Here is a 16,396-nt window from a genome sequence, read left to right on the forward strand (position 1 = left end):
TATAGGTTTATTTAGTTCTACCTTTGTTTGTGTTAGTTTAGGTAAGTAGTGTGTTTCTAGAAATTTGTCCGTTTCCTCTAGGTTTTCAAATTTGTTAGAGTACAATTTTTCATAGTATTCTGTTGTGATTCTTTTAATTTCAGTTGGATCTGTTGTGATATCTCCCCTCTCATTTCTTATTTGGGTTATTTGTTCCTCTCCTGTTTTTTCTTTTGTGAGTTTGGCCAGTAGTTTATCAATTTTGTTGATCTTTCAAAAAAACAGCTTTTGGTTTTGTTAACTCTTTCAATGTTTTTCTATTCTCTCTTTCATTTAATTCTGCTCTATTTTTTACTATTTGCTTTCTCTTGGTGCCTGAGGGCTTCTTTTGCTGCTGTCTATTTGCTCAAGTTGTAGGGTTAATGTTTTGATTTTGGCCCTTTCTTATTTTTGAATGTGTGCATTTATTGCTATAAATTGACCTCTGAGCACTGCTTTGCTGTGTCTCAAAAGTTCTGGTAAGGTGTATTTTCATTCTTATTTGATTCTGTGGATTTCTTTACCCCATCCTTAATTTCTTCTATAACCCAGTAGTTTTTAGGCAAAGTATTGTTCAGTTTTGATGTGTTTAATTTTTTTCCCTTGATTTTTCTGTTATTGATTTCTGCTTTTATGGCTTTATGGTCAGAAAAGATGCTTTGTAATATTTCAGCGTTTTAGATTCTGTTAAGGCTTGCTTTATGGCCTAATACGTGGTCTATTCCAGAGAATGCTCCATGTGCTTTGGAAAATGAAGTATACTTGGCTGCTGTTGGGTGGAGTGTTCTGTATATGCCTATAAGATCAGGTTGGTTGATTGTGGCATTTAGATCTTCTGTGTCTTTATTGAGCTTCTTTCTTGATGTTTTGTCCTTCACTAACGTGGTGTGTTGAAGTCTCCTATTATTATTGTGGAGCTGTTTATTTCTCTTTTCCATGCTGTTAGAGTTTGTTTTATGTATTATGAAGCCCTGTCATTGCATGTGTAAATATTTGTCCTCCTGGTGTATTGACTCTTTAATCATTATGTAGTGTCCTTCCTTACCCTTTGTGGTAGATTTTACTTTAAAGTCTTTTTTGTCAGAGATAAATATTATCACTCCTGCTCTTTTTTGATTGTTGTTTGCTTGACACATTTTTTTTCCCATTCTTTGAGTTTTAGTTTGTTTGTGTCTTTAAGTCTAAGGTGTGTCTCTTGTAGGCAGCATATAGTTAGATTGTATTTTTTATCCATTCTGCCACTTTCTGTCTCTTTATTGGTGCATTTAGTCCATTTACATTCAGCATAATTAGTATAGGTATGAATTTACTGCTGTTATTTTGATGTATTTTTGTGTGTGTTGTTGACAGTTTCTTTGTTCCACTTAATTTTCTGGGCTGGGTCATTTTTCTTTATGTATTTTCTTTTTATCCTTTTCATTGTCATTGATTCTGTATTTGTTGCTTCTTTATGTTTTTCTTGTTTTTTATTTTGATATGTAGGATTGTTAGTTTCCTTTGTGGTTGTCGTGGAATGAATTGTGTCCCTCCAAAAATATGTGTCAACTTGGTTAGGCCATAACTTCCAGTATTGTGTGCTTGTCCCTTTTGTGATTTTCCTATATTTTATAAATCATAATCTCTGCCTGTGGTTAAAGAGGGTTAAGGTGGGATATAACACCCTCATTCAGCTCACATCCCTGATCCAATGTAAAAGGAAATTTTCTGGGGTGTGGCCTGCACCACCTTTTATCTTACAAGAGAGAAAAGGAAAGGGAAGCAAGCAGAGAGTTGGGGACCTCATACAACCAAGAAAGCAAAACCGGGAGCAGAGCACATCCTTTGGACCTGGGGTCCCTGCACTAGAGTAGCTCCTTGACCAGGGGAAGATTGATGTCAAGGAATCCTCCTCTAGAGCTGACAGAGGTAGAAAGCCAACCCCTGGAGCTGACACCTTGATTTTGGACTTGTAACCTGCTAGACTGTGACAGAATAAATTTCTCTTTGTTAAAGCCATCCACTTGTGGTACTTCTGTTATAGCAGCACTAGATGACTAAGACAGTGGTCACCTTAACATTTACCTCTATTTTTCTACGTTTAAACTAATATTTTATTTCTTCATATTGCCTTGACTTCCTCTCCATATGAAAGATCTGACTACAATATTTAGTCTCTCTTTTTTGTTTTAATGTTGTCATCTTTTACATATTGACACCTCTATTTCCCTATTTTCAGCGTTTTAGCTTTGATCTATTTGTGACTTCCCTATCTGGGTTGATATCTAGTTGTTTGGTCCTGTGTTCTAGTCTTGGGTTGTTATATGATGTAACTGATTTTCTAATGGGGTGACTCCCTTTAGCATTTCTTGTAATTTTGGTTTGGTTTTTACAAATCCGCTAAACTTCTGTTTATCTGGAAATGCCCTAATTTCACCATCATATTTGAGAGACAGTTTTGCTGGATATATAATTCTTGGTTGGCAATTTTTTTCCTTCAAGGCTTTAAATATGTCATCCCATTACCTTCTTGCCTGCATGGTTTCTGCTGAGTAGTCTGAGCTGTCTTATTGACTTTTTGTCTACCCCTAAAAAAGCTGCTCTTAATATTCTCTCTTTATCTTTGGTTTTGGCAAGTTTGATTATAATATGTCTTGGTGATTTTCTTTTGGGATCTATTTTGTGTGGGGTTTGATGAGCTTTTTGGATTGATATCTTCTCATCTTTCATAATATCAGGAAAGTTTTCTGCCAACAAATCTTCAACAATTCTCGGTGTATTGTTTGTTGTTCCCCACTGTTGTACGCCAATCACTCGTCAGTTATTCCTCTTGATAGAGTCACACATAACTCTTAGGTTTTCTTCATTTTTTTTTAATTCTTTTATCTGCTTTTTCCTCAAATAAGTTGGTGTCAAGTGCTTTATCTGGAATCTCACTAATTCTGACTTCCATTGCCTCAATTCTGCTCCTATGACTTTCTATTGAGTTGTCTAATTCTGAAATTTTATTGTTAAACTTTTGGATTTCTATTTGCTGTCTCTCTATGAATTCTTGAAGCCTGTTAAATTTGTCATTATGCTCTTGTATAACCTTCTTAAGTTCCTCTATTGCTTTGCCTGTATTTTCCTTGGTTCGTTCTTCATTTTGCCTGATCTCCTTCCCAATCTCTTGAAGAGCTCTGTATATCAATCTTTTGAATTCTACCTCTGGTAATTCCAAGAGATTCACTTCCTCCAGAAGGTTTCTTGATTCTTTGTTTTTGGTGCTTACTGAAGCCATCGTGATCTGCCTTTTTATGTGATTTGTTATTGCCTGTTGTCTCTGAGCCATCAATAAGTTATTAGTTTATTTTATGTTTTTTTACTGTGTCCCAGCTTTGTGTTTTTTTCATTTTGTTTTGATATACCCAAATAGGCTGCTCATGTGATCTAGTTTGATTATTGGCACCTTTGAAGCCTCACATCCTGTAATCGAGTGGTTAGAGCCGTTACTAGGTATGTGAGCCCAGGAGTCCATTTACTTTTCTTTTATGGATTCAGCTCAGGTGTTCAGGTAGTTGGTCACCAAGTGTGTGGTACAGGCTCTCACCTACAGTCCTAGATGGGTGGGGCGATTGGAGTAAGCAAAGTATATGGCTGCAATAAGGGGTCATGTGCTGAGCAAGGCAGGGGGCTAAGAGCTGCACCTAAGTGTCTGGGAGAAAAGCATGTCCCTGTTCCCTAGAGCGCACTGGTGGTGAATTTTGCGGCTGGACTATGGGCACCCAATGCTGTTGGCTGTAAGGACTGGGAGCACCACTTGTTCTTGGACCCCTGTCACGGGTGGCTAGGTGGTGTGGGTGGAGCCACCAGTTCCAAGGCCCCTGATGTGGGTAGGTGAGGACACTGCTTAATGGGTGGGAGGGGGGTCAAATGTCACAAATCTGCCACTCCACCTTATAGCTGAAACAGTTGAAAATAGGCTTCAGGTATATACCCTGTTGTACTGTGCTAATGAGGGCCTACACCACTGAAATGGGCCCACACAGGTCTATGCAAGGGTGAAAGGCATTTATAGTCCATGAACCTATTATGCTTGCGCCTAGGCAAAGGGGCTGTGAATGCCCTGAGTTCCCAGCTTAGAGGAGCTAGCAGATTATTTTTTCCTGCTTGTTAATTTGTTCCCTCTCCAAAACTGGGAGAATGGCTCAGGCTGCACAACAGTCCTACTTTCAGCCTAGGGGATATGGTAATCACTAAAGCGAGCCCAGGACCTGGTGCAGAGTGGGGAGGGGGCAGGTAAATGGGAGAGATGTCCTTTCCAAAGGGGGTGTTTTTTGACCTGTGCGGTAGGTTAGATGCATGTACTTATCTTTTGCTGATTCAGTGCTGCTTCTCAGTGGTTCTGGAGTCTTGAGTAGATTTTTGGCCACTCAGTCTCTCCTGATGTGGAAAAGGCACCCCAAGCACCACTGCTTGCCTCACTGCACACACCAGCCGATCCAGCCCGCAGGGTGCCTGTTCCCGCCGAGTCAAGTCTGGCAACTCCTTGTTGCTTCTGAACCATCTCTCCCTTTCCCTGCCGCTCAGTCCAATTCCTCAACTTTGTCTTTGATGTTCAGGGCTTCTACATTGTCATATATAATCGATTCACTTGTTTTTTTGGGTCTTTGTTGTAAGAGGGACCACAAGAAGCTTCTGACTACTCCGCCATCTTGGTCCTGCCTCCACATGTCTGTAATTTTATCTCTAATCTTTTCTAACTCTGTTTACTCTTTTCTTCTTCTAATTCAAATATAATTCACATGCCATAAAATTCATCCTTTTAAAGTGTTCGATTCAGTGGTTTTTTAGTATATTCCCAAAGTTGCACAACCAACATCACTATCTAATTTCATAACATTTTCATCATGCAGTCTGCTTTTGTTTCATATCGTTCCCCTTTCTTAGTGTTATCATCCACACCTCTTACCAACTTTTTCCAAATATTCATCTCTTTCTTTTTGATTTGAACACGACTTTGTAGCAGATTAAAGATGGCAATAATTTCTCTGATATTCCTTCCATTAAGAGGTGGGGAGGGTCTAAATCTCCCCTCTCTTGAATCTGGGTGAGCTCAGATTCAAGTTTTTTGAACGATTTGGTAAGTAGAAGAGGATACAAGTGAAACTGCATGTTTCAGAGCTTACGTCTTCAGAGATTGGCAGCTTTCACCATCTGTCTCTGGGAACATCTGCTCTTGGAACCCAACTACCATGTAGTGAGGAAGCCCAAGCAGCCCTGTGGAGAGGTTCATGCAGAAAGCAGCCAGTGTTCCTGATCAACAACCCAGTTGGGCTGGTTGGGCAGGTTTAGCTTCCAACCACCAGTTAGTACAAATTTGCCAGCCATCTGAATGAGTGAGTGAGTCCTTATGGAAGTGGATTCTCCAGTCTAGTCAAACTGCCCCAGCCAATGCCTCATGGAGCAGAGCAGAGACCAACTGTCTTCAATAAACCCAGCCAAAATCGCAAATTTATGAGCAAAATAAATGATGATTATGGTTTCTAAGTTAATAAGTTTTGGAGTGGCTTGTTATATAGCAGTAGATAACCACAACACCTTTCCTTTCAGTAATGGTTTTATTTTTCTCTGTAATGTTTTACCTAAACTCCAACAGATATTTCATCTCCTGCTTTATCAAATTTTTCCTAAGCTTTTATTTCTCTGCTTTGATCATTTCCTTACACAGAAGATCTTAGAATATGTGTTGATGATTGTTTTAAAATTTTGTCTGCTTTTTGAAGACTTTCCTTTTCTGATGAGTGGTTCTTATGTGCCTTTTTTTCCCTATGTTTCTTTCTTCCTTTTATTGTCTGTTTTGACACCCTGTATTGAATCATTTTTGATTAACAATTACACTTAAAGGAGACGAGTTCTTCCTGAAACTGCTCTTGGTAGGAATTTTGAGCCAGGATTGTGTGAAAGTGACATATTTTAACTTTTCCTTTTCTTCAGCCAACACAGAATAGTACCCGTTATGGATTGAATGGTGACCCCACCACCCCCCCCTCAAAAAAAAAAAAGATATATTGAAGTCCTAACCCTAGGAACCTGTGAAGATGACTTTGTTTGGAAATAGATTCTTTGATAACGTTCACAGTTAAGTTAACATGAGGTAATGGTGGAGTAGACCAGGTCCTAATGCAATCTGAGTAACTTCTTATAAAAGAGACACAGAGAGACAGACAGATGGAAGACGGCCATGTGATGATGGAGTCATGCTGCAACTTCAAGCCAAGGAATGCCTGGAGCCACCACAAGCTGAAGGAGCCTAGGTGGCACAAGCAGTTTGCTATTGGCTGTTATCCTACAGGTTGATGGTTCGAACCCCCCAGCAGTTCCCCAGAAGAAAGACCTGGAAAACTGCTTCTATAAAGATTACAATGAAGAAAATTCTATGGAGCAGATTTACTCTATAACATATTGGGTCACCATGAGTTGGTGGCCAACTCATTGACAGCTAACAGCAACCAAAAGCTGAGAAAGACAAGAAAGTTTCTTCCTCTAGAGCCTTTAAAGAGAGCGTGGACCTGCCAACTCCCTGAATTTGAACTGCTAGCTTCCAGAATAATAAGACAATAAATTTCTGTTGTTGAAAGCCACCCACTTTGTGACACTTTGTTTCAGCAGCCCCAGGAAACTAATATAGCATCTCTTGTGGTGCTCACAATGCAGAATCTCCATCTTCCACCTGCCTCACCTACAGATTAAAAAAAAAAAAAAAAGCTTCCTACAAATATGGCTTCCTGCTGTGTTATTTAGCCCTAGCTTCTCCATATCTTCTTGGTGACAGACAAAATCCAGGAAGTTCATGACACTACCAGCACACCCCAAATAAAGGGGTGGTTGAGTTTGACCATCAGTGTGTGTCCTTTGCGATCCTTGCTAGGCATTGTCCTACACCCTTGTTTAAGCTCTTCTGCATTGACATGCCCACATCCTAACGAATTTGAGGTGTCACCTGGTTTTGTCAAAGATGGAATTTCTCTTTCCGCTTCTGGGATGCAGGTCATTTCCAGGAGAAGTGGTTCAGAATCCTCATGCTTTGGGCATTCATTTTATATTAGCAATAAAAAAAGAATGTATTGTATATACATATTTTTAACTGTAGTGAAAATATGCACACCAAAACATTCACCAATACAACTTCCACATTTACAATGAAATGGCATTGATTATGTTTTTCACGTTGTGCCACCATTATCCCTATCCTTTTCCATAGTATTCCACCACCATGAACATAATGCATTGTATTTTAAAAAATTATTCCCTGTGTTTATTGGTGTTGTTAATTGTTGTTAGGTGCCATCGAGACAATTCCAACTCATAGTGACCCCATGTGACAGAACAGAACCACGCCATGAGGTTTTCTAGGTTGTAATCTTTACAGAAGAAGATCACCACAGAGCTGCTGGGTGGGTTTGAACCACCAATCTTTTGGTTAGAATCCAAGAGCTTATGCAATGTGCCAGCAGGGCTCCTAGTATTTATCAGTACCCATTTATAATGTAGCATTCTGTGTGCACTATACATGACGGAAGCCAAACTGAAATAAATTTGTGTTGTTCTAAGTGTAGACCAACACATCCAGCTCACCTTTTCAATAATTACTCTAATGAGTGATTTCTTTTTCTAAGTATAAAAATGTTGAAATGTGCTTATAGATATACACCTATGAGCCTTACATGTGATAATCTTTCTCCAACCCTAACCATCTGTTTGATCTTGGGGAATCCATGAAACTTCTCTGTACCTCAGGTTCCCCATCTGTAAAATGGGCATAAAACTAGAATCTGCTTCTAAGAAATGTGATCTTTCCAATTTAAGTTGTCTTAGCCTCCCTTGTTTCTGGGGTGCTTCCCACACTTTCATGATGGACAAAAGGGAACAGCTCAGACCCTCCCAACTGTTCTCTTGGCAAACAAGCTCCAAGGAAGATTTGAAGATTACTGCTATGACATTGGGAAGTTAGACAGGGGGAACACAGGGGAAGAAGCCAGTAATTGTACATAACTGGACCTGAGTGGAGTCCAAGATAACAACATAAAAGACAACTCTTGTTATAAAAGATAACATAAAACCCAAGATACTGCGGGAATTTGTGGGGCAGTCTTGAGGGGTCAAATGATTAAGAGAGGCTCTGTCAATAACTGGAAAAGAAGCAGCGTTATACACATTGCACTGTGAAAGGCTGTCCTGGAGCAAAGAATTCTCCACTACCCTGCGGCTTCACCTCCTTAGAGACAAGGAGCAGAAGAAGGAAAGATAGTAAAAGAGAGAACCTGAGGAAGACACATAGGCAGAGTTTGGGGCTGAGATAGACCAACATACAGACAGACACTCAGGAACTGAGGCAGATAAACAGAGCCTGGGACTAAGGCAGATTGAGAGAGCCTGGGGCTGAAAAGAGGACAGACAAAACATGGAGCTGAAACAGACTGACAGACTGACAGCAGGACAGAAGGTGATGCTGAGACAGACAAAGCTGGGGTTTGAGAAAACAGGCAGACAAAACCTGAACCTGAGACAGACAGACAGATAGATAACCAACATATATCCCCATTTTCAGCTTCTCAGTTCATTTCTGATGTTGCCAGGTGGAAACCCCAAGTTCTGCTCGGTGCGACTCATCTCAGCCAATAAATGAGAGACCGAGATGGAAGAGTAGAAAGGCACCTTTATTTTGTTGCACCAGGAAAGGAGCAGTTGGGGCTGCTACTGCCGAGATTGCTCATCGAGAGAGAGGGGAAAGGTTACTTTTTTTTTTAATTCATTTATCTGTTTTTGTTTGCTTGCTTTTTATTGTGCTTTAGGGGAAAGTTTACAGCTCAAGTTAATTTCTCATACAAATATTTATACACATATTGTTATGTGACACTAGTTGCAATCCCTATAATGTGACAGCACACTCCCCCTTTCCACTCTGGGGTTTCCTTTGTCCATCCAACCAGATCCTGTCCCTTTCTGCCTTCTCATTCTGCCTCTGGAGATGAGCCGCCCATTTGGTCTTGTGGTATCTGCTTGAACTAAGAAGCACACTCTTCATGAGTATTATTTTATGTTTTATAGTCCAGTCTAATCTTTGAAGAGTAGGCTTTGGGAATGGTTTTAGTTCCGGGTTAGCAGAGCATCCGGGGGCCATGGCTTCAGGGTTCCTCGAGTCTCAGTCAGACCATTAAGTCTGTGGGTGAGATTCCTTTTAAGTGGTTTGCAAGCAGGAAGTTCATACAAGTTACATCAGCAACATTCTTAATTATACTATGCAAGCATGATGGGGTTTACATAGAACTTCATGCATCACATGTTCAGAAAATGGCAGTTAAATTCCACCCAGAGGTGGGGAAGTTACTATGTATGATGTATTTGATGAACTAAAAGGTTATCCTGAATGTCAACATGGAGCCTAAACTGGTTTTTGCCAATTTCCTCTAGTTTTGGGGCAACAGTTAAGGAGAGGGGAACCAGGATTTTAATGTTAAGCTACGAGGAGTGTCAAACAAGCTGCTTAAGGCAGTGTGATTTTCCACAGCCTGGGAATATCTGTCTTATTGACACTAGCTGCCCACGCAGTACTTCTTTCTCTGAACTTAGCCACCTGGAGCTAGGTCAGAGCTCACAAGTTAGAAAGACGCTGACTGTCCTTTAGATTGCCAAATAGCTCACATAACACCCACACTTCTGACCTGCTGGCTATAGGTTTGAGGTTTCCCTTTACCTCTTCAGAATTCCAGCTGCAAGCTTGAGGGCCCTTCTGGGCAGCCTCACTTCTGACCTGCTGCCTACAAATTCAGGGGTTCCCTCTACACCCTCAGGATACCATCCATAAGCTCAGGGGTTCCCAGCCCCCCCTCACTTCTTACCTATTTGCTTCTACTACTCCCTCAGGTTTAATAATTTGCTGAAACAACTCACAGAACTAATGGAAAGTGCTGTATTACTATTTTATTGTAAGGAAAAAAAGGATACAAATAAAGAGACACATAGGAACAGGTCCAAGATGGTCCCCACAGTGGGGCTTCCATGTCCCAAAAGGGGATACACTACGCCTCATGAGCGTGAAGGTCTTTACCAACCAGGAATCCCGTGAAGTATCTATGTCCATAGCCTTTATTGGGAGTCTTAATACAAACTCCAGCCCCTCTCCCCTGAAGTGGGTAGATATCGAGGTGATCACAAGGCACCATGAAGTAAAGACTTCCTGGCCTGCCCAACATGAGGTGATCATCACAATGTAAGTGTAAAAAAGGCTGTTCAACCTCCTTTAACTTCACAAGGGGAAAGGAGAATCAAGAGCAACAGCTCAAGGCTGATTCCTATGAGGTGGGGATCAGACATGCCTCCTCTCTCTGCCATCTTCACCAACTCTGACACCAACTGTCCCTCCCACGGCACTCTACTTCTCTGATGGGTTTGATAAATCATTGCAGTGGCCGCACAGAACTCACAGACAATACTCACAGTCATGGGGTTTATTAGTGAAGTAACAGTTACAATTCAGGATCAGGAACACTCAGGATACAGTTCTGCCTTCTGGACAGCCTCTTCCCAGCCATGTTCGCAGACATGCCTCTCCCTGGCCCTTGACCTCTGCCCAAATGCACTCAGTCAACTTTCTCTGTGTGGGCTGGGAAGTCGACTTCGTGGTCTCCTGCCAGTCTCTCCTGCCACCCGTCTCGCCATCTTCAGGGTCACAGCTCACTCTCCCTCTCTCTCCATCTTTGCTTCCAGGAACTTCTCAGCACAGGGGTTCCAAGTCCAAAGGACGTACTGGTTCCTGGTTGTCCTTCCTTGGTGGTGGGGGGATTCTCTCTTTCCTGCCTCTGGGGTGGCTCATTTCAAGCCCAGCAGGATGGCAAAACTGACCAATCCCCTTGGTGGGCCACAATTAGCCTATCACACAGTCCTGCCCAATCACTTGGGTGGGAGTTACAAGACCATGGCTAGAAAGGCTGCACAAAAGTGATCCATCACAAAGAAGTAAGTCCCTCTGGCCTGGGCAGTCCCTGCCCCAGGATCACCCCAAGTCTGGAGTCCTTATTGAAATTGCAAGGTTCTAGGAATTATCTTTTTTTTTTTTTTTTTTTTAGGAATTATCTAAGGAGCCCTGGTAGTGCAATGGTTAAGTGCACAGTTGCTAACTGAGAGGTCAGTGATTCGAACCCACCCAGCAGCTCCAAGGGAGAAAGACCTGGCGATCTGCTCCTTTGAAGATTACATTCTAGGAAACCCTATGGCGCAGTTCTACTCTGTCCTATGGGGTCCTTATGAGCTGGTATTGACTTGACAGCACCTAACAGCAACAACAACAGGAACTACCTCTTAGGAACTGGGAACAAAGACCAATTTACTTCGGGTAAAGTTAAATTCTGAAACCCCAGTCATAGTGTCCTCCCAAAATCCACATCCACCCTGAACCTCAAAATAGGGCCTTTGCAGAAGTAATTAAGGTAAGGATTGGGATGAGATCATCCTGGATTAGAGTGATCTCTAAGTCCAGTGAGAATGTCCTTAGGTGACAGAAAAGGACACACAGGGACACACAGAAGGCCACGTGAAGACCGAGGCACAAATTGAAGCGATGCTGACACAAGCCCAGGATGGCCTGCAGCCCCAGTAGCTGGAAGAAAGGATTCTTTCTCAGTCTTCAGAGGGAGCGAGGCCCTGCTCAGACCAGGGAAAACGGCTGATTCTAGTGACAAATGAGACACAACAAAATTGGGGGTTCAAGGTCCTTGGGTACTGTGAAATTGTGCCCATTTAAACACCTTTTGCAGTATCCCTATCTGTCCTCCCACGGGATCTCTGTTCCTGCAACCCAGGCCTTTGTCCCACCCTCTCTCTGGGTCTCTGTCCCTCTCTGGGTCTCCATCCTTCTCTCTCTCTGGGTGTCTGTCCCCCTCTTTCACTGGGCCTCTGCCCCCCTTCTCTGGGTCTCTGTGCCTCCCTCTCTCTGGGTCTCTGCCACCCCCACCCTAGTTCTCTGTCTCCCCTTTCTCTGGGTCTTTGTCCCTCCCTCTCTCTCTGGGTCTCTATTCCTGCCTCTGGGTCTCCATCCCTCTCTCTCTCTCTCTGGGTGTCTGTCCTCCTCTCTTGCTGGTTCTCTGTCCCTCTCTCTCTCTCTGGGTCTCTGTCCCCCTCTCTCTTTGTCTCTGTCACACACAGCCCTTTCCAGTCCCTCTTCCTTCCTTTCTGGATCTATGTTCTCCAAGATTCCCAGACCTGATGTGGGTGGGGTTGTAGAGTGGTTAGGGTGGGGCCCACTGCTTACTTCTGCCCTCACTTCACCAGGGTGTTTCCTCTCCTTGGCAGAGGTCGGAGGACTCTTCTGACAAGAACGCACATCTCATGTAAGTCATCCCAGGACCTAAGCCCCTCCTTGCCCTTAGTTTTGGGGGCCTCTAGTATTCTGTTTCCATGTGAATTCCCCTCCCCTTCATTGAGCCAGGCCAGTTTCATCACAAATTTTCCAGAAGATCCCAGGCTTTCACTTCTTCTGGGCACTGAATCCTACAAACCTCAAGGATCCATTTGCATCCTTTGAACCAAAATTCCTCTCCCTGAAGCTTGGAGATAAATAAAGTGCTTGAGAATACAACTCCCATGAGGCTGTAGTAGTCAGACACCTGGGACATAGCCGGGGGTTACCCAAGATTTCCTGGAAACTGTAGGTCAACTCCCTTTCCTCACATCCTTCCCAACCAGCAAATGAAAAACGACACGGGAAAGTAGGTGTGGGAGGAAAGGAAGAACAGGCAACTGGCTTGCCAGGATTACATGATGGTCATTTCACTCCAAAGTCTATAGGACCTGGATAAAAGAATTTGGACCTCCAGCCCCTCCTCCCTCAGACCCAGGAGTCTCAGACCCCTCAGACTCAGGCATTCTGGCCTTCAATCCCCTCTTCCCTCAGTCCCTGGAGTCCAAACCCCCTCCTCCCTTAGGCCAGGCTGTCTAGATTCTCATTTTGCTCTTCTCCTGGGACCCAAGTGTCCAGGTGTTCAGCTTTCTGGTCATTCAGGACCTAAAAGTGGTACCCAACCCCACCCCCCAAACCCAAGTGTCCTTGCCCCAAATCTGAAGACCAAGCTATCTCCTCATCCCTACTGCTAAATGAATCCAGAAAACTACACCTCCCATGAGGTGTGGCGCTACAGTGTCATACACATAAAAATTCCGTTATTTTGGTAATCTGAGAAATATAGTTCCATGATGCTAACACAAGGTGAGGGCTTGTGAAGCCTGTCCCGTCAAAGGACATGAAGAGTCTAGAGTCCCTGCGGACACTAAAGCAGAGCAGAAAACAGCCCCGGGGGAGGCTGGGACCTTCCCACAGCCTTACAGCAATGGGGGACCTTCAGGGTTCATGGGGGATGAAGAACCTGGTCTCATATCTTCCCTCAGACATTCACACATGAGCTCACTCTGATCTTCCTCTCTCCAACTCTTTATTATCTCACATAAGAAAAATGAAAAAAATAAATAACATAAATAACCCAATAAATAAAAAGGAGGCCCAGTAACAATCCACGAGCAACTTCAGGAGGCATAGCTGGGGCTTCGGCCCTGTGAAGGCCCCACCATGCTCAGGGGGTCTGAGGAGTCCACATCAGGGGGCTCAGGGGCCAGGACCCCTGGAGGTTCTTGGAGCATTGGGAGCAGGCCTGGCAGTGGCAGGAAGCGGGCTGGTACCCGGGATGCTGGGTCCCTATATGGGGAGTTGTGGGAGGGCAGGCGGATTGGGAGTCCATGGGCCTCGGACCAGTAAACATTGTATCCATCTTCAAGAAGCAGCTCCCGGAAGCTGCAGGCGGCTGGGTCGAAATGGAGCTGGGGGGACAAATAACAGGGATCAGAGACAACGTGATTCCTCGATACCCTCCTGCAGCGAGACCCAGGATTCCTGGCCCCCAGCCCCCTCTTCTCTCAGACGCAGGAGTCCCCAAACCCAGCCCCTCCTCCTTCAAACCAAGGAGTCCCCAAATCCAACCCTTTCCTCTCAGAAACAAAACAACAAAAACAGATTTCTCTGATACCCTAGGGCAGTCTTGCAAGGCCCAAATCCCTCTCCCCACTTCACAGAGAAGAATGTTCCAGCCCAGGTTCCAGTCAGGGCTCCATGAGGCCAGGCAGGGGGCCTGGCCACCACCCAAGATCACACGGTCACTTCATGGGCCATGAGACTCCTGAGTGTCCCTGCATCAGGCATAAGCCAGGCACACAGGAGCCCATGTGGTCAGGAGCATGGGTCACAGAGTCACAAGACTTGGCCTCTCAGGCCACTCGGCCATTCACCTGCCTCATGGGTTGGGGGCAGTGAGGTCCCTGCCTGAGCCTCAGTGTCTTCATCTTGCAAACGCTGATCACAACAGTTCCCACCTCCGGGGGTACCAGTGAGGTTGGGGGACGTAGAGAGCACAGAACTCAGCCTGGGCCAGGCAGAAGTGCCAGACATGTCATCCCAGAGTGTGATGGCAGTTTGCGGGAGGAGGGGGCTCTGAAACTTACCGATCCGTACAGCACCCCATCAGGCCCCTGGCACAGGAACCGGGATGTCTTGACCCCCAAGATCTGAATTATTCCAGGCTTCAAAGCTTTCAGCTCCAAGAGACCTGATAAGAGAAAGCAGTCAGGGGCTCAGAGGACATTTCCCAGCCGCCTCCTCCCTTAGATCCAGGAGTCACAAAACCCGGGCCCCTCCTCCCTCAGACCCTGGAATCCGGGCCCCCAGCACCCTCCTTCTTCAGACTCTGGTGTACAAGCCTCCAGCCCCCTTCTCCCTCAGAACAGGGAGTTCAGGTCCCTGGTCCCTTCCTCCCTCAGGCCCAGGAATTGGGGTCCCCGACTCCTTCCTCCCAAGACCCTGGGCTCTGTCCCAGCCCCCACGGTAGGACCAGACCCTGCCTTGCACTCACTCTCAGGGCTCCGGTGGGCGGCTCCCGCCACTGTGCCATCTGCTCTGATCTCCAGGTGGGCCTCGGTCTCCTGGGCATCATCTGTGTAGAGGTAACGTTGCCGGACCTGGCCCCCGAATTGGAGGAGGGGGCTGGAGTCAGGGATGGGGTGTCCCTGGCAGGCTCCCAGCAGAAGGACAGCCATCACAGGGACCCACAGTCCTGGGTGCTCCAACCCAAACTTGGCCCAGTCCATCAACAGCTCAGGTCCTCTGGCGAGGTCTGGGGTCTGAGATTTGAGGAGCTGAATGGTCTAGACTGGGTTCCAGAGCCTGGTGGTCTGGAAGAGCAGGTTTAAGGATTGCTGCTTGGGTACCCTGAATGCCTGGGTTCTCTTGCTCATGGACTCCCAGCCAACAGGACACCCAGTGTTTTGGGAAGGATGCAGAAGCCCCAGAATTTATATCCAGACAGACCCGCCCAATCACCCTCCCCAAGCCTGACCCATGATATTTGACCTACTTGGCAGGAGCCAGAATTCCACTGTGGCCAGGTCAGCCTGAATGGATGATGTAATCTGGGGGTCCTTCCAGCTGGGGGCCTAGACTCCTGGGTCTGGGGGAAGAGGAGGAAAGAGAACCTGATTACCATGACTTAGAATGAAAAGGGCTGGGGGCTAAGATTCCTGGGGCTGGGGCAGTTGGGGCTGGGGTCAGTACTCCTGGGTTGGAGGGAGGAGAGAGCTGGGGGCCTGGATTCCTGGATCTTGAGGCAGGAGGGGCTGGGGCCCAGACTCCAGGGTCTGTGGGAGGAGGTGGTGGGATCCAGGTCTCCTGGGTTTAAATGAGGAGGAATGGTGGTACCAGGACTTCTGGGTCTGAGGGAGGAGGGGGCTAGGATGCTATAAAACCCCCTCCCAGACTGGCTGAGGCAGATTTTGTTCCCCAACTGGAATTTCTCCATCCCATTTAGATGTCTAGGTTTCTGGGGGTAGGGCGGGAGGGATCTGACAACGAGGCTCTTTGATCTTCTGAAAACAAAAACTGCCACATGAAAGAAGAGTTTTCAGAAGGGCTGGGTTGTCCAGGCCTCTCAACCTCTCCCTGGGCTGGTGCCAACCTGCACCTCACCAACCCCTGTACAGACTTGGAGACAATGAATGTCCAGCCTCCTCCTCCTCCTCCACCTCTGATGCAATCTTGGTGTTTCTTTCACCAGAGAAGCTACCCAGAGCTCCAGACAGGTGCTCCCAAAATAGCCGAAGAAGGGAAGGGCTGGCCAGGGTCTGACTCAGGGTTTGTAGCTGAGCCAGACCCAGGGGGGGAAGTTAGATGCTAGAGCTGAAGAGTGGGGTTGGCCAGTTGCCTGGAAGCCCCCAGTAGTGCAGGGTCTGGACTTCGCAGTCTGAAGGAGGATGGACTGGGGACCCAGACTTCTGGGTCTGAGGGAGGAGGGGGCTGGGTGACCCAGACTCCTAGGTCTGAGGGAGG

General features: G+C 45.6%; 1 protein-coding gene across 1 annotated transcript; it reads right to left on the minus strand.

Moving 5' to 3' along the window:
- Nucleotides 1-13,438: 13,438 nt before the first annotated feature.
- Nucleotides 13,439-15,312, minus strand: FGF21 (fibroblast growth factor 21). The gene is made up of 3 exons (XM_003406826.4): nucleotides 14,928-15,312; nucleotides 14,521-14,624; nucleotides 13,439-13,842 (listed from the first exon to the last, which is right to left on the minus strand). Exons 1-3 carry the CDS (start codon nucleotides 15,160-15,162, stop codon nucleotides 13,552-13,554), a joined length of 630 nt encoding a protein of 209 aa, XP_003406874.2. The 5' UTR covers nucleotides 15,163-15,312; the 3' UTR covers nucleotides 13,439-13,551.
- Nucleotides 15,313-16,396: the final 1,084 nt, after the last annotated feature.

Source organism: Loxodonta africana, chromosome 11 (genome assembly GCF_030014295.1).
Source record: "Loxodonta africana isolate mLoxAfr1 chromosome 11, mLoxAfr1.hap2, whole genome shotgun sequence".
In the NCBI taxonomy this organism is placed as follows: Eukaryota; Metazoa; Chordata; class Mammalia; order Proboscidea; family Elephantidae; genus Loxodonta; species Loxodonta africana.